At 44.0% G+C, this 20,557-nt stretch overlaps 1 protein-coding gene across 3 annotated transcripts in view; it reads left to right on the top strand.

The window, feature by feature from the left end:
* Nucleotides 1–20,557, top strand: part of LOC121008928 (protocadherin alpha-2-like) — a 381,217-nt gene that overhangs the window by 92,771 nt on the left and 267,889 nt on the right. Inside the window, exon 3 of one of the 3 annotated variants that reach the window (XM_040441729.1) lies at nt 9,735–9,756. The exons of the other annotated variants lie outside the window; for them this stretch is intronic. Coding sequence (XP_040297663.1) covers nt 9,735–9,756 — 22 coding nt within the window. The remainder of the gene's footprint in view (nt 1–9,734; nt 9,757–20,557) is intronic. 3 annotated transcript variants of the gene reach the window in all.

Genomic DNA, 20,557 nt, shown 5'->3' with positions numbered 1-20,557 from the left:
CTCGCTCGACTGGTTGGTCTGTCGGTCATGTGACGCTGGCCACGTCACATGACCCTCACTCCCCACTATAAATACAGGCAGCCTGCTGGCCACAGGTTGCCTGTTAATTTAGGTTCCACCTGTGATTTTGTCTTTCGTGGCTTTCTTACCTCCTGCTGAATTCCTGAAGATCCTCTGCCTGCTCCTTGTGTACTTTGCTGCTCTCCTGATATTCTGACCCCGGCTTCCTCCTGACTATCCTCTGCTGACTCCTTTGGTACTTCACGACTCTCCTGGTATTTATGACCCCGGCTTCTCCTGACAATTCTCTGCTTGCTCCATTTGTACTTTGTAGCTTTCCTGGTATTGACTCGGTACGTTCACGTTCTGTTGTTTGTCTGTCTGTCATCCCTGCACTTATTCCAAGCTAGGGATTGCCGTCCAGTTGTCCCCTGTCATTAGGACTCGCGAGGCAAGTAGGCAAGGCCAGGGGTAAGGGTGGAGCGCAGTGGTCACTTCCCTCCCCCATGTGTGTGTGTGTGTACACGACCATTACACAGGCATGGATCCCACAGGACCTGTCCATCCCTTGTGCAGATTAGACATTTATAACTACCTCCCCTTCACCATATATTCTTGTACTCCAGGGCCCTTCCTCATTCAATCCTCTTTTTTTAATTTTACCATTATATTGCGGGGCAACCCAAAGTTGAATGAACCTCTCCTCTGTCTGGGTGCCGGGGCCTAAAAATATCTGACAATGGCCTGTTCCAGTGGTGGGTGACGTGAAGCTTGATTCTCTGTTATGACATGAAGCCTGATTCTCTGCTATGGGACCTCTCTCCTATGTCTGGGTGCCGGGGCCTAAGAATATCTAACAATGGCCTGTTCCAGTGGTGGGTGACATGAAGCCTGATTCTCTGCTATGGGACCTCTCTCCTCTGTCTGGGTGTCGGGGCCTAAAAATATCTGACAGTGGCCTGTTCCAGTGGTGGGTGACATGAAGCCTGATTCTCTGCTATGACATGAAGCCTGAATCTCTGCTATGGGACCTCTCTCCTCTGTCTGGGTGCCGGGGCCTAAATATCTCACAGTGGCCTGTTCCAGTGGTGGGTGACATGAAGCCTGATTCTCTGCTATGACATGAAGCCTGAATCTCTGCTATGGGACCTCTCTCCTCTGTCTGGGTGTCGGGGCCTAAAAATATCTGACAATGGCCTGTTCCAGTGGTGGGTGATGTGAAGCCTGATTCTCTGCTATGACATGAAGCCTGATTCTCTGCTATGGGACCTCTCTCCTCTGTCTGGGTGCCGGGGCCTAAAAATATCTGACAGTGGCCTGTTCCAGTGGTGGGTGACATGAAGCCTGATTCTCTGCTATGACATGAAGCCTGATTCTCTGCTATGGGACCTCTCTCCTCTGTCTGGGTGCCGGGGCCTAAAAATATCTGACAGTGGCCTGTTCCAGTAGTGGGTGACATGAAGCCTGATTCTCTGCTATGGGACCTCTCTCCTCTGTCTGGGTGCCGGGGCCTAAAAATATCTGACAATGGCCTGTTCCAGTGGTGGGTGACGTGAAGCCTGATTCTCTGCTATGACATGAAGCCTGATTCTCTGCTATGGGACCTCTCTCCTCTGTCTGGGTGCCGGGACCTAAAAATATCTGACAGTGGCCTGTTCCAGTGGTGGGTGACACGAAGTCTGATTCTCTGCTATGGGACCTCTCTCCTCTGTCTGGGTGCCGGGGCCTAAAAATATCTGACAGTGGCCTGTTCCAGTAGTGGGTTCCATGAAGCCTGATTCTCTGCTATGGGACCTCTCTCCTCTGTTTGGGTGCCGGGGCCTAAAAATATCTGACAATGGCCTGTTCCAGTGGTGGGTGACGTGAAGCCTGATTTTCTGCTATGACATGAAGCCTGATTCTCTGCTATGGGACCTCTCTCCTCTGTCTGGGTGCCGGGACCTAAAAATATCTCACAGTGGCCTGTTCCAGTAGTGGGTGACATGAAGCCTGATTCTCTGCTATGGGACCTCTCTCCTCTGTCTGGGTGCCGGGGCCTAAAAATATCTGACAATGGCCTGTTCCAGTGGTGGGTGACATGAAGCCTGATTCTCTGCTATGACATGAAGCCTGAATCTCTGCTATGGGACCTCTCTCCTCTGTCTGGGTGCCGGGGCCTAAAAATATCTGACAATGGCCTGTTCCAGTGGTGGGTGACATGAAGCCTGATTCTCTGCTATGACATGAAGCCTGAATCTCTGCTATGGGACCTCTCTCCTCTGTCTGGGTGCCGGGGCCTAAAAATATCTGACAATGGACTGTTCCAGTGGTGGGTGATGTGAAGCCTGATTCTCTGCTATGACATGAAGCCTGATTCTCTGCTATGGGACCTCTCTCCTCTGTCTGGGTGCCGGGGCCTAAAAATATCTGACAATGGCCTGTTCCAGTGGTGGGTGACATTAAGCCTGATTCTCTGCTATGACATGAAGTCTGAATCTCTGCTATGGGACCTCTCTCCTCTGTCTGGGTGCCGGGGCCTAAAAATATCTGACAATGGAGTGTTCCAGTGGTGGGTGACATGAAGCCTGATTCTCTGCTATGACATGAAGCCTTATTCTCTGCTATGGGACCTCTCTCCTCTGTCTGGGTGCCGGGACCTAAAAATATCTGACAGTGGCCTGTTCCAGTGGTGGGTGACATGAAGCCTGATTCTCTGCTATGGGACCTCTCTCCTCTGTCTGGGTGCCGGGGCCTAAAAATATCTGACAATGGCCTGTTCCAGTGGTGGGTGACATGAAGCCTGATTCTCTGCTATGACATGAAGCCTGAATCTCTGCTATGGGGCCTCTCTCCTCTGTCTGGGTGCCGGGGCCTAAAAATATCTGACAGTGGCCTGTTCCAGTGGTGGGTGACATGAAGCCTGATTCTCTGCTATGACATGAAGCCTGATTCTCTGCTATGGGACCTCTCTCCTCTGTCTGGGTGCCAGGGCCTAAATATCTCACAGAGGCCTGTTCCAGTGGTGGGTGACATGAAGCCTGATTCTCTGCTATGGGACCTCTCTCCAATTGATATTGGTTAAATTATTATTATTCTTTTTATTCATTACCCCATCCACATTTGTTTGCAGGGGATTTACCTACATTTTGCTGCCCTCTAGCCCTTTCCTGGGCTATTTTACAGCCTTTTTAGTGCCGAAAAGTTCGGGTTCCCATTGACTTCAATGGGGTTCGGGGCGAAGTTCGGGTCGAGTTCGGATCCCGAACCCGAACATTTTCGGGAAGTTCGGCCTAACTTCTCGAACCCGAACATCCAGGTGTTCGCTCAACTGTAGTGTCCAGACAAAAAATATCAAGTACTTTAGAAGCCTATGGCGAGCCAGCCAATACAAGCCTATATGGTGTTTGAAAACCATGTAGATTCAGTATAGTAGTGGAATTTTGTAATAATTAAATATAACTATTTTTAGCAGTTGCACTTTAGGGTTAAGGTTCATTGGGTCATCTGGAGAAACTGATTGTGAGGGAATATGTACCATTAATGCAAAACACCAACAATATTTGTCTTTACACGACACTTTAATCTGAATCATCTATGGTCTAATAGCAACCGGCAACGTAATACGTATCTGAACTCTTAGTGCGTCCCCAGAACGAACAGCAACAGCAAAACTGAATTGAAACTGACATCTTCTATATTTTGACAATAAATGTTTCCATTTTCACCTGAATTTTGATCATGGACTTTATTCAAAGCTATCATTGTACCAGGGTCAGATTTCTCAGGAATAGGAGTGGACAGTGAGATGAGTGATAGCTCAGCAGTATTGTCATTCTCATCTATTACTTCTATCAATATTTTAAAATGGGCAAACAGACCTGTTCCATCCTTTCAATGTACAATTTTTTTTTTAGTTTCCTCAAAATGTAAATATCTCTCGGTTTTTACAGTATGACACCGGGTATAATGAATATTTCCTGCTCTTTTGCTGAATGAGTAAGTAATCTGTGAATTGACTCCCTCATCTATATCAGTTGCATTTAGTACAAATAATGTGGAGATTCTGTAAATAAAGGAGCATTATCATTGACATCAATGACAATGAAATTAATTAACCCTTTCAGGACCAAGCCATTTTTCACCTTTCTGCCCAGGCCATTTTTAGCAAATCTGATATTTGTCACTTTATGTAGTAATAACTTTTACTTTTACTTATCCAGGTCATTCTGAGACAGTTTTCTCGCCAAATATTGTACTTCATGACACAGGTAAAATTGAGTCAAAAAATTTCATTTTTATTTATAAAAAAATTACAAAATTTACCCAAAATTTGGAAAAAGTTTCAAATTTCTAAATTTCCATTTTTCTATTTTTATATTAGGTAGTAATAACTCCAAAAATAGTTATTACTTTACATTTCGCATATGTCTACTTTATGTTTGGATCATTTTGTGAATGCCATTTTATTTTTTGAGGACGTTAGAAGGTTTAGAAGTTTAGAAGCAAATCTTGAATTTTTTTTTAAAACTTCCAAAACCCACTTTTTAATAGTGATGAGCAGCAGGGGCTATATTTGAATTTGCGATATATCGTGAATATTTAGTAGAATATTCGTCATATAGTAGCGAAAAATTGGCAATATTCGCGTAAAGCACGCAAAATACAGGCGTGGGTCACTATAGCTGCATTTTTCAAGCTGCTAGAAGTTTCCTGAGACTGGAGAAAATGGTTGGCACGGCAGAACATTACAATAGCTTTATATGCAGATAGAGTGCTCCAATATATTCGCGATTGCGAAATCGGCACTAATGATGCAAATATTTTGGCCCAATACGTGCAAATTCACATTTTAACAGGTATGACTACTTATTAGTGATTGGTGCACTAAGTATATACATACATACATACATACAGCACTATGTATGTAGCATGAATGTATGGACAGCAGAACCTATCAGCTACACTATATCACTATCTAACCTACACTGACTATTACTATCTCCCATTAACTATCTGTATTATATAAGCTAACTAACTAACTATCAAATGTAATGACACAGGAAAGTAGAAAGCACAGCAATAACACTGCTGTCTCTCTCAGATCTGCAAAATACTGCATACAAGGGCTGCTGGGGAGGTTCTTATATAGTAAGGGGTAGTCAACTTTCCAATTGGTTGCTAGGGATGTTGTTAAGCTCAGACAAAGACATTGCAGCCTTTTTAATGGCCCTCAAGCAAAAAGGGAGGTTACTGATGAAAAAATCTAGAATATTTGAAATTACTAATTTATATCACTATATTTTAAATATTTGCGAATTCTCGAAGTGCCGATATTTGCGATTAATATTCGCTATTCGAATTTTCGCGACCAACACTACTTTTTAAGGACCAGATCAGGTCTGAAGTCACTTTGTGAGGCTTACGTAATAGAAACCACCCAAAAATTACCCAAAAAGGGTATTCAAAACTGATTTTACAAACTTTGTTAACCCTTTAGATGTTCCACAAGAATTCATGGAAAATGGAGATAACATTTCTGAATTTCACTTTTTTGGCAGATTTTCAATTTTAATCAATTTTTTTCCAGTAACCAAGCAAGGGTTAACAGCCAAACAAAACTCAATATTTATTGCACTCATTCTGTAGTTTACCATATGTGGTCGTAAACTGCTGTATGGGCACACAGCATTTCACTGGGATAATTTTAAGCTGCTATGTCACATTTGAAGACCCCCTGATCACCCCTAGAGTAGAAATTCCCAAAAAATTACCCCATTTTGGAAACTACGGGGTAAAGGTGGCAGTTTTGTTGGTACTATTTTAGGGTACATATGATTTTTGGTTGCTCTATATTACACTTTTTGTGAGGCAAAGTAACCAAAAATTGCTGTTTTGGCATAGTTTTTCTTTTTTGTTATTTACAATGTTCATCTGACAGGTGAGATCATGTGGTAAATAAAGCAGGTTATTACGGACGTGACAATACCAAATATGACAACTTTTTTGTTATTGTGTGTTTCAGTTTTACATAATAAAGTATTTTTGAAAAAATTATATTTTTTAGTGTCTCCATATTCTGAAAGCTATAGTTTTTTTTTATTTTTTGTGCGACTGTCTTATGTAGGGGCTTATTTTTTTCGGTATGAGATTATGGTTTGATTGGTACTATTTTAGGGTATGACTTTTTGATCACTTATTATTACACTTTTTGTGATGTAAGGTGACAAAAAATAGCTTTATTGACACACTTTTATTTTTTATTTTTTACGGTGTTCACCTAAGGGATTAGTTCATGTGATATTTTTATACAGCAGGTTCTATACAATAACAACATTTTTGAATTAAAAAAAATCATGTTTTAGTGTCTCCATATTCTGAGAGCCATAGTTTATTTTTATTTTGGCGATTGTTTTAGGTACGGTATCATTTTTGGGGTATGAGATGATGGTTTGATTGGCATTATTTTGGGCTGGATATGACTTTTTTGATCGCTTGCTATTACACCTTTTGTGATGTAAGGTAGCAAAAAATAGCTTTTTTGACACAGTTTTTATTTTATCTTTTTTACGGTGTTCACCTAAAGGGTTAGGTCATTTGGGATTTTTATCATTCAATATATATTTATTGAGGATTTTTTTATTTTTTTTCAAAGAAAGGTAAAAGATATAATACATGAATATCAGTGCATAAGAGACCCATACACCACAGTGTAATACAGGAACCTACAGAAATCACATTGTACAAAGGCATAAGAAGTTATACAATAAAGCATAATCTTAAGGGTATACAATATGAATTCTCCGTTTTATGATACAGTTGATGTTATGCTGAATGTGGTACCAGCCATATCAGTCCTGTAGTAGAGAGGACCCTGCATAAAAAAGGGGGGTGGCCCCTTTCGATAGACATTCACTATAGTATACGGGGTATTTGTGAAATACCAATATGTAACAGGCTGTAGATCATGGAAAACATAAACAATGACAAAAATAAAAAGCAAAGACAGAATAGTAACTAAAGGCAGAGGTGTTTGGTAGTAGTCAGGTATTGAGGTGTGTGTCATACTAATTAGTACTCATTATCAACGCAGCGCCTGTTGAGATTGTAAAGCTATCTGGGTTCTGTCGTTCCTAACTTATGTGTTGGGGTATAGGTTTGCAATGTGCAATGGGTCATTTGGAATTTTTATAGAGCAGGTTGTTAGAGACGCAGCAATACCTAATATGTCTACTTTTTTTTATTTATTTAAGTTTTACACAATAATATCCTTTTTAAAACAAATAAAATCATATTTTAGTGTCTCCATAGTCTGAGAGCCAAAGTTTTTAATTTTTTGGGCGATGAGGTGATGGTTAGATTGGTACTATTTTGGGGGGCATACGCCTTTTTGATCGCTTGGTGTTGAACTTTTAGTGATGTAAGGTGACAAAAAAATAGTTTTTTTAGCACCGTTTTTATTTTATTTTTTTGACGGTGTTCACCTGAGGGGTTAGGTCATGTGATATTTTATAGAGTCAGTCGATATGGACATGGCGATACCTAATATGTCTACTTTTCTTTTTTTCCCTATTTTTTACAATTTTTTTTACTTTATTTGGGGGAAAAACACTTTTTTTTTTTACTTGATACTTTTTTTGTAAAACTTTATTTTTTTAAACTTTTTTTTACTTTACTTTTTTGGCCCATTCTGGAACTTCAACTTTTGGGAGTCTGATCCCCTTTACAATGCATGCCAATACTTCTGTATTGTCATGCATTGACTATAAGTGTATTACACACTGTAATACACTTACAGCCTTCCTGCCTGTGAGATCCAGGGGGGTGGATCTCATAGGCTGTCACGGAAGGCAGCCACGATGCCTAAGGATCGGGCTGCATTTCCTGCCATCAGGTCCCCGTTACAGCAGCGCGGGGACCCGATGGCCGCTTCCTCCCTGCACGGACATCGCATGTGCTGTGGTCAGTGCTGACCGCGGCTGTGCAGGGGTTAATGCGCTGGCATTGGTGATTTCACCGATGCCGGCACATGCAGCAGGGGTCTGGCTATCAGTGCACCCACCCGATCAGTGCGCCGTACATGTACGGGGCTGGGCGTTAAGTCACGTCTAGTTGCGCCTTACATGTATGGCGCTGGGTGTGAATGGGTTAAAGTAGTAAGATTTCCTCCATCAAAAATCAAATGCTGTTAAACATAATGCATGAACACTTCGATTTCTCGATCTAAATGTTTTTTATCATCAGTTCAGGTAAATTTGCTCCTATTAAGGTTTATAGTTTAACCAAAGCTAAAATAATATTACTGAGCTTGTATGTCTGCATTGAATTACTGTCAATATCTGTGTCTTCTGCATTTTGTAACTGAAATCTTTATCCTGGTCATTTAAATTCAATAATTTCTAAAACATGTTTTTATGGAAAAAGTATGGAGAATTATCATTTATATCCTTAACTTCAACTTTCACCTTATAAATATGGAAAGAAAGTACGCAATGAGCTCTTAGAAAACTCTAACTCTGATGCCACCAAATGTAAGGCAGCTATCCTATAAGTCAATGTTCAACCCTTTAAATAGTCCTTGAGACATTTCTATTATCTGCTCTGCACTGATGAGGGACAATCAAACCGAAACAGCTGTCTGCAGATAAGATATTGGCTTAATTATTATTCAAGGCATTTGAGCTCCCTCTACCTTCTGATCAGAGCCCTGCAGTGAAATCATGGAGCTCTGATCAGTTACCATGGCAGCCTAGAAGCTGTTAAAGCCTTTTAAGGCTGGCCATGGTAAGTTCCCTGCTGTTCTATGCAGGAGGCATAGCACATAAGGGACAGTGAAAAAATCCTATTCACCCTAATAATCTCTATTGGGGTGAATAGGACAAGGGATCAAAAAATAACAGGTTCTTGCCCCCTTAGTGGGCTCATAGGTAATTAATGAAAAGTAAGCTCCCCTTTCCTAATTTTACCCTTAAAAATACATAAACAATTAAAAATGTACATATTAGGTATCGTTGCAAAAATATATTTAAAAAATTCCTGTACAGTGAAGGCCGTATTGGAAAAAAAAATTAAAACACATGATTCGCCATTTTTTTGGCATCTTGTCCCTTCAAAGAAAATTGAATAACAGTGATCAAAGGTTGTACATACCACAAAAATGGTATCTCTTAAAAATTACAGTAAAAAAAAAGCCCCCATGCAGCTCTGTACAGCGAAATATAAAAAGTTATGGCTCTCAGAATATGGCGATGCAAAGATTTATTGTATTTTTAAAAATAATTAAACAAAAAATAAAAACTTCACAGATTTGGTATCGCCGCAATTGTATTGAGCCACAGAATAAGGACTTCATCTCACTTTTAGCGCAGAGTGAATGCGTGATGTCAAAACCCCAACAATCTTGACGTAATTGTGTGTATGTGTTTTTTTTTTTTCAATTTTACAAAAAATGTTTCCTTGTTATTGTTTTCCAATACAAGACATGGTAAATTAAATGGTAGTACTAAAAAATGCATATTTTCCCACAAAAAAGAAACCCTCATATACCTATATGAATGGGGGGGAAAAAGTTATTGGCCAGGTCTTTAAGGGGTTAATATCTAATCAAAGGTCATCTGCAATATTTGCTATGACCTAGTCTTTCATTTTTTCTACAATGGAATAATGAATTGGAATAAAGACCGAATAACATAGCCATAATAAAATATATATTGCTTGTTATCTGATTTTTTGTTTCTGTTACTGAGGCTCAATTACAGTCAATCTGAACTAATTGGAAAGGTATTTATAATCTAATTGGAAGATAAAGGAATGTAAAATAAAAATATCTGAAAAAATATAAGGAGACAAAATCCAGAAAATTTCTTTTTCTTGCTGTTTTACAGTGTTTGGGGAAAAAAGATTGGATTTCTAGTTCTACATATACAGTAGCTGCTTAAAAGTCAAACACTGGTGCTCTGAGGTAAAAGTGAGAAAATACATTTACTTCTGTAAATATTTTAGGCTTCTCATGTAGCTTTTATATGGATGTTGTATAAAGCATTGAATAGGTAATATTATAGTTAGTGTTGATCGAATCTCCTCACTCTTCATGATAATAAAACTTTTTTGTCCTAAAATGGCGGCTACAAGTGTTAGAAAATAAAGACGGGGAACACAAGTTCATCCATAATACTGTGCCAATCAGCAGCTAGCCAGCCTCTATGAAGTCACAGCCCTTTAACCCCTTAGTGACCACCCATATCTGTTCTTGTGGCCATCAATAAGGGGCCTTAGGCTGGGCCGCCGCTTTTTTATAGTGGCCCAGTCTAAAACCGTCCAGAGAAAGTATATCCTTAAATGAATATTTAATATTGTACATCCACATAAAAATCCAGATAAAATTCACATCTACATTCACAATTGATGAAAACCTGTTCTAGAACATAATTAAAAATAATAAACAAGAATAGAAAATAAAAAATAAAAAATGTGTATCATACGGTGGTGATATTGTACTGGGAGATTTATGTGTGGTAGGTCTGCTAGTAGCGTTGTATATGGTTGAGAGTTATCATCCACAGCCTACAGAAAATGACCACAATAAGAACCACAATTGTGGTCGTATTAAGTTATAGATAATAACACATTTACATACAGTTGCAAGAAATATGTATGTGAACCCTTTGGAATGATATGGATTTCTGCACAAGATGGTCATAAAATGTGATCTGATCTTCATCTAAGTCACAACAATAGACAATCACAGTCTGCTTAACCCCTTAAGGACTCGGCCCTATTTCACCTTCTGGACTTGGCCATTTTTTGCAAATCTGACCAGTGTCACTTTAAGGGCTGATAACTTTAAAACGCTTTGACTTATCCAGGTCATTCTGAGATAGTTTTTTCATCACATATTGTACTTCATGACACTGGTAAAATGAAGTAAAAAAAATTGCAAATTTCCAAGTTTCAATTTCTCTACTTTTATAATACATAGTAATACCTCCAAAAATAGTTATTACTTTACATTCCCCATATGTCTACTTCATGTTTGGATAATTTTGGGAATGATCCTTTATTTTTTGGGGATGTTACAAGGCTGAGAAGTTTAGAAGCAAATCAAAAACCCAATTTTTAGGGACCAGTTCAGGTCTGAAGTCACTTTGCGAGGCTTACATATTAGAAACCACCCAAAAATGACCCCATTCTATAAACTACACCCCTCAAGGTATTTAAAACTGATTTTACAAACTTTGTTAACCCTTTAGGTGTTCCACAAGAATTAATGGAAAATAGAGATACAATTTCAAAATTTCACTTTTTTGGCAGATTTTACATTTTAATAATTTTTTACAGTTACAAAGCAAAGGTTAACAGCCAAACCAAACTCAATATTTATGGTCCTGATTCTGTAGTTTACAGAAACACCCCATATGTGGTCGTAAACTACTGTACGGGCACGTGGCAGGGCGCAGAAGGAAAGGAATGCCGTACGATTTTTGGAAGGCAGATTTTGCTGGAATGTTTTTTTTAACACCATGTCCGATTTGAAGCCCCCCTGATGCACCCCTAGAGTAGAAACTCCATAAAAAGTGACCCATCTAAAAAACTACACCCCTCAAGGCATTCAAAATTGATTTTACAAACGTCGTTAACCCTTTAGGTGTTCCACAAGAATTAATGGAAAATAGAGATACAATTTAAAAATTTCACTTTTTTGGCAGATTTTCCATTTTAATAATTTGTTTCCAGTTACAAAGCAAGGGTTAACAGCCAAACCAAACTCAATATTTATGGCCCTGATTCTGTAGTTTTCAGAAACACCCCATATGTTGTCGTAAACATCTGTACGGGCACATGGCAGGGCGCAGATGGAAAGGAATGCCATACGGTTTTTGGAAGGCAAATTTTGCTGGACTGTTTTTTTTGACACCATGTCCCATTTGAAGCCCCCCTGATGCACCCCTAGAGTAGAAACTCCATAAAAGTGACCCCATCTAAGAAACTAAACCCCTCAAGGTATTCAAAACAGATTTTACAAATGTCGTTAACCCTTTAGGTGTTCCACAAGAGTTATTGGCAAATGGAGATGAAATTTCAGAATTTCAATTTTTTTAAAAAGTTTTTCATTTTAATCCATTTTTCCCAGTAACAAAGTAAGGGTTAACAGCCAAACCAAACTCAATATTTATGGCCCTGATTCTGTAGTTTACAGAAACACCCCATATGTGGTTGTAAACATCTGTACGGGCACTCGGCAGGGCGCAGAAGGAAAGGAATGCCATACGGTTTTTGGAAGGCAGATTTTTCTGGACTGATTTTTTTAAAACCATGTCCCATATGAAGCCCCCCTGATGCACCCCCAGAGTAGAAACTCCAAAAAAAGGCCCCATTTTAGAAACTACGGGATAGGGTGGCAGTATTTTTGGTACTAGTTTAGGGTACATATGATTTTTGGTTGCTCTATATTACACCTTTTGTGAGGCAAGATAACAAGAAATAGCTGTTTTGGCACTGTTTTTATTTTTTGTTATTTACAACATTCATCTGACAGGTTAGATCATGTGATATTTTTATAGACCAGGTTGTCACGGATGCGGCAATACCAAATATGCATACTTTTTTTTATTTATATAAGTTTTACACAATGATTTCTTTTTTGAAGCCCAAAAAATCATGTTTTAGTATTTCCATAGTCTGAGAGCCCTAATTTTTTCAGTTTTTGGGCGATTACCTTGGGTAGGGTATGATTTTTGCGGGATGAGATGACGGTTTTATTGGCACTATTTTGGGGTGTGTGTGACTTTTTGATCGCTTGCTATTACACTTTTTGTGATGTAAGGTGACAAAAAATGGTTTATTTAGCACAGTTTTTATTTTTAATTTTTTACGGTGTTCATCTGAGGGATTAGGTCATGTGGTATTTTTATAGAGCCGGTCGATATGGACGCGGCGATACCTAATATGTAGAGTTGAGCGAACACCTGGATGTTCGGGTTCGAGAAGTTCGGCCGAACTTCCCGGAAATGTTCGGGTTTGGGATCCGAACCCGACCCGAATTTCATCCCGAACCCGAACCCCATTGAAGTCAATGGGGACCCGAACTTTTGGGCACTAAAAAGGCTGTAAAACAGCCCAGGAAAGAGCTAGAGGGCTGCAAAAGGCAGCAACATGTAGGTAAATCCCCTGCAAACAAATGTGGATAGGGAAATGATTTAAAATAAAAATTAAAAAAATAAAAATGAACCAATATCAATTGGACAGAGGTCCCATAGCAGAGAATCTGGCTTCACGTCAGCAGAGAATCAGTCTCTTCATGCTATAGCAGAGAATCTGGCTTCATGTCATAGCAGAGAATCAGGCTTCACGTCACCCACCACTGGAACAGGCCACTGTCACATATTTAGGCCCCGGCACCCAGACAGAGGAGAGAGGTCCCGTAACAGAGAATCTGGCCTTATGTCAACACAGAATCAGTCTTCATGTCATAGCAGAGAATCAGGCTTCACGTCACCCACCACTGGAACAGGCCACTGTCACACATTTAGGCCCCGGCACCCAGGCAGAGGAGAGAGGTCCCGTAACAGAGAATCTGGCCTTATGTCAGCGCAGAATCAGTCTTCATGTCATAGCAGAGAATCAGGCTTCACGTCACCCACCACTGGAACAGGCCACTGTCACATATTTAGGCCTAGGCACCCAGGTAGAGGAGAGAGGTCCCGTAACAGAGAATCTGGCCTTATGTCAGCGCAGAATCAGTCTTCATGTCATAGCAGAGAATCAGGCTTCATGTCACCCACCACTGGAACAGGCCACTGTCACATATTTAGGCCCAGGCACCCAGGCAGAGGAGAGAGGTCTCGTAACAGAGAATCTGGCCTTATGTCAGCACAGAATCTGTCTTCATGTCATAGCAGAGAATCAGGCTTCACGTCACCCACCACTGGAACAGGCCACTGTCACATATTTAGGCCCCGACACCCAGACAGAGGAGAGAGGTCCCGTAACAGAGAATCTGGCCTTATGTCAGCACAGAATCTGTCTTCATGTCATAGCAGAGAATCAGGCTTCACGTCACCCACCACTGGAACAGGCCACTGTCACACATTTAGGCCCCGGCACCCAGGCAGAGGAGAGAGGTCCCGTAACAGAGAATCTGGCCTTATGTCAGCGCAGAATCAGACTTCATGTCATAGCAGAGAATCAGGCTTCACGTCACCCACCACTGGAACATGCCACTGTCACATATTTAGGCCCAGGCACCCAGGCAGAGGAGAGAGGTCCCGTAACAGAGAATCTGGCCTTATGTCTGCACAGAATCTGTCTTCATGTCATAGCAGAGAATCAGGCTTCACGTCACCCACCACTGGAACAGGCCACTGTCACATATTTAGGCCCCGGCACCCAGACAGAGGAGAGAGGTCCCGTAACAGAGAATCTGGCCTTATGTCAGCACAGAATCTGTCTTCATGTCATAGCAGAGAATCAGGCTTCACGTCACCCACCACTGGAACAGGCCACTGTCACACATTTAGGCCCCGGCACCCAGGCAGAGGAGAGAGGTCCCGTAACAGAGAATCTGGCCTTATGTCAGCGCAGAATCAGTCTTCATGTCATAGCAGAGAATCAGGCTTCACGTCACCCACCACTGGAACAGGCCACTGTCACATATTTAGGCCCAGGCACCCAGGCAGTTGAGAGAGGTCCCGTAACAGAGAATCTGGCCTTATGTCAGCACAGAATCTGTCTTCATGTCATAGCAGAGAATCAGGCTTCACGTCACCCACCACTGGAACAGGCCACTGTCACATATTTAGGCCCAGGCACCCAGACAGAGGAGAGAGGTCCCGTAACAGAGAATCTGGCCTTATGTCAGCACAGAATCAGTCTTCATGTCATAGCAGAGAATCAGGCTTCACGTCACCCACCACTGGAACAGGCCACTGTCACATATTTATGCCCCGGCACCCAGACAGAGGAGAGAGGTCCCGTAACAGAGAATCTGGCCTTATGTCAGCACAGAATATGTCTTCATGTCATAGCAGAGAATCAGGCTTCACGTCACCCACCACTGGAACAGGCCACTGTCACACATTTAGGCCCCGGCACCCAGGCAGAGGAGAGAGGTCCCGTAACAGAGAATCTGGCCTTATGTCAGCGCAGAATCAGTCTTCATGTCATAGCAGAGAATCAGACTTCACGTCACCCACCACTGGAACAGGCCACTGTCACATATTTAGGCCCCGGCACCCAGACAGAGGATTGAGGTCCCGTAACAGAGAATCTGGCCTTATGTCAGCACAGAATCTGTCTTCATGTCATAGCAGAGAATCAGGCTTCACGTCACCCACCACTGGAACAGGCCACTGTCACACATTTAGGCCCCGGCACCCAGGCAGAGGAGTGAGGTCCCGTAACAGAGAATCTGGCCTTATGTCAGCGCAGAATCAGTCTTCATGTCATAGCAGAGAATCAGGCTTCACGTCACCCACCACTGGAACAGGCCACTGTCACATATTTAGGCCCAGGCGCTCAGGCAGAGGAGAGAGGTCCCGTAACAGAGAATCTGGCCTTATGTCAGCGCAGAATCAGTCTTCATGTCATAGCAGAGAATCAGGTTTCACGTCACCCACCACTGGAACAGGCCACTGTCACATATTTAGGCCCAGGCACCCAGGCAGAGGAGAGAGGTCCCGTAACAGAGAATCTGGCCTTATGTCAGCACAGAATCAGTCTTCATGTCATAGCAGAGAATCAGGCTTCACGTCACCCACCACTGGAACAGGCCACTGTCACATATTTAGGCCCCGGCACCCAGACAGAGGAGAGAGGTCCCGTAACAGAGAATCTGGCCTTATGTCAGCACAGAATCTGTCTTCATGTCATAGCAGAGAATCAGGCTTCACGTCACCCACCACTGGAACAGGCCACTGTCACATATTTAGGCCCAGGCACCCAGGCAGAGGAGAGAGGTCCCGTAACAGAGAATCTGGCCTTATGTCAGCGCAGAATCAGTCTTCATGTCATAGCAGAGAATCAGGCTTCACGTCACCCACCACTGGAACAGGCCACTGTCACATATTTAGGCCCCGGCACCCAGACAGAGGAGAGAGGTCCCGTAACAGAGAATCTGGCCTTATGTCAGCACAGAATCAGTCTTCATGTCATAGCAGAGAATCAGGCTTCACGTCACCCACCACTGGAACAGGCCACTGTCACATACTTAGGCCCCGGCACCCAGACAGAGGAGAGAGGTCCCGTAACAGAGAATCTGGCCTTATGTCAGCACAGAATCAGTCTTCATGTCATAGCAGAGAATCAGGATTCACGTCACCCACCACTGGAACAGGCCACTGTCGCACATTTAGGCCCAGGCACCCAGACAGAGGAGAGGTTCATTCAACTTTGGGTTGCCCCGCAATATAATGGTAAAATGAAAATAAAAATAGGATTGAATAAGGAAGTGCCCTGGAGTAGAATAATATATTGTTAAGGGGAGGTAGTTAATATCTAATCTGCACAAGGGATGGACAGGTCCTGTGGGATCCATGCCTGGTTCATTTTTATGAATGTCAGCTTGTCCACATTGGCTGTAGACAGGCGGCTGCGTTTGTCTGTAATGACGCCCCCTGCCGTGCTGAATACATGTTCAGACAAAACGCTGGCCGCCGGGCAGGCCAGCACCTCCAAGGCATTAAAGGCTAGCTCTGGCCACGTGGACAATTTGGAGACCCAGAAGTTGAATGGGGCCGAACCATCAGTCAGTACGTGGAGGGGTGTGCACAGGTACTGTTCCACCATGTTAGTGAAATGTTGCCTCCTGCTAACACGTTCCGTATCAGGTGGTGGTGCAGTTAGCTGTGGCGTGGTGACAAAACTTTTCCACATCTCTGCCATGCTAGCCCTGCCCTCAGAGGAGCTGGCTGTGACACAGCTGCGTTGGCGACCTCTTGCTCCTCCTCTGCCTTCGCCTTGGGCTTCCACTGGTTCCCCTGTGACATTTGGGAATGCTCTCAGTAGCGCGTCTACCAACGTGCGCTTGTACTCGCGCATCTTCCTATCACGCTCCAGTGTAGGAAGTAAGGTGGGCACATTGTCTTTGTACCGGGGATCCAGCAGGGTGGCAACTCAGTAGTCCGCACACGTTAAAATGTGGGCAACTGTGCTGTAGTTGCGCAGGCACTGCAGCATGTAGTCGCTCATGTGTGCCAGGCTGCCCAGAGGTAAGGACAAGCTGTCCTCTGTGGGAGGCGTATCGTCATCGTCCTGCGTTTCCCCCCAGCCACGCACCAGTGATGGGCCCGAGCTGCTTTGGGTGCCACCCCGCTGTGAACATGCTTCATCCTCATCCTCCTCCTCCTCCTCCTCATCCTCGTCCTCCTCGTCCTCCAGTAGTGGGCCCTGTCTGGCCACATTTGTACCTGGCCTCTGGTGTTGCAAAAAACCTCCCTCTGAGTCACTTCGAAGAGACTGGCCTGAAAGTGCTAAAAATGACCCCTCTTCCTTCTCTTCTTCCTGGGCCACCTCCTCTTCCATCATCGCCCTAAGTGTTTTCTCAAGGAGACATAGAAGTGGTATTGTAACGCTGATAACGGCGTCATCGCCACTGGCCATGTTGGTGGAGTACTCGAAACAGCGCAACAGGGCACACAGGTCTCGCTGGAGGCCCAGTCATTGGTGGTGAAATGGGTCTGATCCGCAGTGCGACTGACCCGTGCGTGCTGCAGCTGAAACTCCACTATGGCCTGCTGCTGCTCGCACAGTCTGTCCAGCATATGCAAGGTGGAGTTCCACCTGGTGGGCACGTCGCATATGAGGCAGTGAGCGGGAAGGCCGAAGTTACGCTGTAGCGCAGACAGGCGAGCAGCGGCAGGGTGTGAACGCCGGAAGCGCGAACAGACGGCCCGCACTTTATGCAGCAGCTCTGACATGTCGGGGTAGTTGCGAATGAACTTCTGCACCACCAAATTCAGCACATGCGCCAGGCAAGGGATGTGCGTCAAACCGGCTAGTCCCAGAGCTGCAACGAGATTTCGCCCATTATCGGACACCACCAGGCCGGGCTTGAGGCTCACCGGCAGCAACCATTCGTCGGTCTGTTGTTCTATACCCCCCACAACTCCTGTGCGGTGTGGGGCCTGTCCCCCAAACATATGAGTTTCAGAACGGCCTGCTGACGTTTACCCCGGGCTGTGCTGAAGTTGGTGGTGAAGGTGTGTGGCTAACTGGATGAGCAGGTGGAAGAAGAGGAGGAGGATGCTGAGTAGGAGGAGGAGGAGACAGGAGGCAAAGAATGTTGCCCTGCGATCCTTGGAGGCGGAAGGACGTGCGCCAAACAGCTCACTGCCTGGGGCCCAGCCGCCACTACATTTACCCAGTGTGCAGTTAGGGAGATATAGCGTCCCTGGCCGTGCTTACTGGTCCACGTATCTGTGGTTAGGTGGACCTTGCCACAGATGGCGTTGCGCAGTGCACACTTGATTTTATCGGACACTTGTTTGTGCAGGGAAGGCACGGCTCTCTTGGAGAAGTAGTGCCGGCTGGGAACAACATACTGTGGGACAGCAAGCAACATGAGCTGTTTGAAGCTGTGTGTGTCCACCAGCCTAAATGACAGCATTTCATAGGCCAGTAGCTTAGAAATGCTGGCATTCAGGGCCAGGGATCGAGGGTGGCTAGGTGTGAATTTACGCTTTCTCTCAAATGTTTGTGAGATGGAGAGCTGAACGCTGCTGTGTGACATGGTTGAGATGCTTGGTGACGCAGGTGGTGGTGTTGGTGGTACATCCCATGTTTGCTGGGCGGCAGGTGCCAACGTTCCTCAAGAGGCGGAGGAAGAGGCCGAGGCGGCGGCAGCAGCAGCAGAAGAGGCCGAGGCGGCGCAGCAGCAGAAGAGGCCGAGGCGGCGCAGCAGCAGAAGAGGCCGAGGCGGCAGCAGCAGAAGAGGTAGCAGGGAGAGCCTGAGTGACTTCCTTGTTTTTAAGGTGTTTACTCCACTGCAGTTCAAGCTTTGCATGCAGGTGCCTGGTCATGCAGGTTGTGCTAAGGTTCAGAACGTTAATGCCTCGCTTCAGGCTCTGATGGCACAGCGTGCAAACCACTCGGGTCTTGTCGTCAGCACATTGTTTGAAGAAGTGCCATGCCAGGGAACTCCTTGAAGCTGCCTTTGGGGTGCTCGGTCCCAGATGGCGGCGGTCAGTAGCAGGCGGAGTCTCTTGGCGGCGGGTGTTCTGATTTTGCCCACTTCTCCCTCTTTTGCTACGCTGTTGGCTCGGTCTCACCACTGCCTCTTCCTCCGAACTGTGAAAGTCAGTGGCACGACCTTCATTCCATGTGGGGTCTAGGACCTCATCGTCCCCTGCATCGTCTTCCACCCAGTCTTGATCCCTGACCTCCTGTTCAGTCTGCACACTGCTGAAAGACGCAGCAGTTGGCACCTGTGTTTCGTCATCATCAGAGACGTGCTGATGTGGTATTCCCATGTCCTCATCATCAGGAAACATAAGTGGTTGTGCGTTAGTGCATTCTATCTCTTCCCCCCCTGGGGAAGGGCTAGGTGGATGCCCTTGGGAAACCCTGGCAGCAGAGTCTTCAAACAGCATAAGTGACTGCTGCATAACTTGAGGCTCAGACAGTTTCCCTGATATGCATGGGGGTGATGTGACAGACCGATGGGCTTGGTTTTCATGCGCCATCTGTGCGCTTTCTGCAGAAGACTGGGTGGGAGATAATGTGAACGTGCTGGATCCACTGTCGGCCACCCAATTGACTAATGCCTGTACCTGCTCAGGCCTTACCATCCTTAGAATGGCATTGGGCCCCACCAAATATTGCTGTAAATTCTGCTGGCTACTGGGACCTGAGGTAGTTGGTTCACTAGGACGTGTGGCTGTGGCAGAACTGCCACGTCCTCTCCCAGCACCAGAGGGTCCACTAACACCACCACGACCATGTCCACGTCCGCGTCCCTTATTAGATGTTTTCCTCATTGTTCCCGTTCACCACAATTTTGAGAATGGCAAATTTGGGAATAGTTTTTCAACCCAGATCAAAAAGTGTGCTTTTACGGTCACTACAAATAACTTGACCAGCTAAAACAGTACAGATTTGGTTGAATAGAAATGTGAGGCCTGTTTTTTTTTGCGCTGTGTGACAGGTATAGGTTTAATCACAGAATTAGACTTGTATCTGCATGGTAGCGTGTGTGTTAAGTTTTTCTGAATGACACTATCAGCACCTTGAATCTAAGATATCCTTTTTGGGATAGATTTCAAGTAGGCCTGATATATATAGCATAAACTACTTATTTTGAGAATTGCAAATTTTGGAATAGTTTTTCAACCCAGAACAAAAACTGTGCTTTTATGGTCACTACAAATAATTTGACCAGCTAAAACAGTACAGATTTGATTGAATAGAAATGTGAGGCCTATTTTTTTTGCGCTGTGTGACAGGTATACGTTTAATCACAGAATTAGACTTGTATCTGCACGGTAGCGTGCGTGTTAAGTTTTTCTGAATGACACTATCAGCACCTTGAATCTAAGATATCCTTTTTGGGATAGATTTCGAGTAGGCCTGATATATATAGCATAAACTA

The sequence above is a fragment of the Bufo bufo genome, chromosome 1, assembly GCF_905171765.1.
Source record: "Bufo bufo chromosome 1, aBufBuf1.1, whole genome shotgun sequence".
Classification (NCBI taxonomy): Eukaryota; Metazoa; Chordata; class Amphibia; order Anura; family Bufonidae; genus Bufo; species Bufo bufo.
The sequence above is the reverse complement of the archived record's forward strand: the minus strand, read 5'-3'. Positions and strand labels throughout refer to the sequence as shown.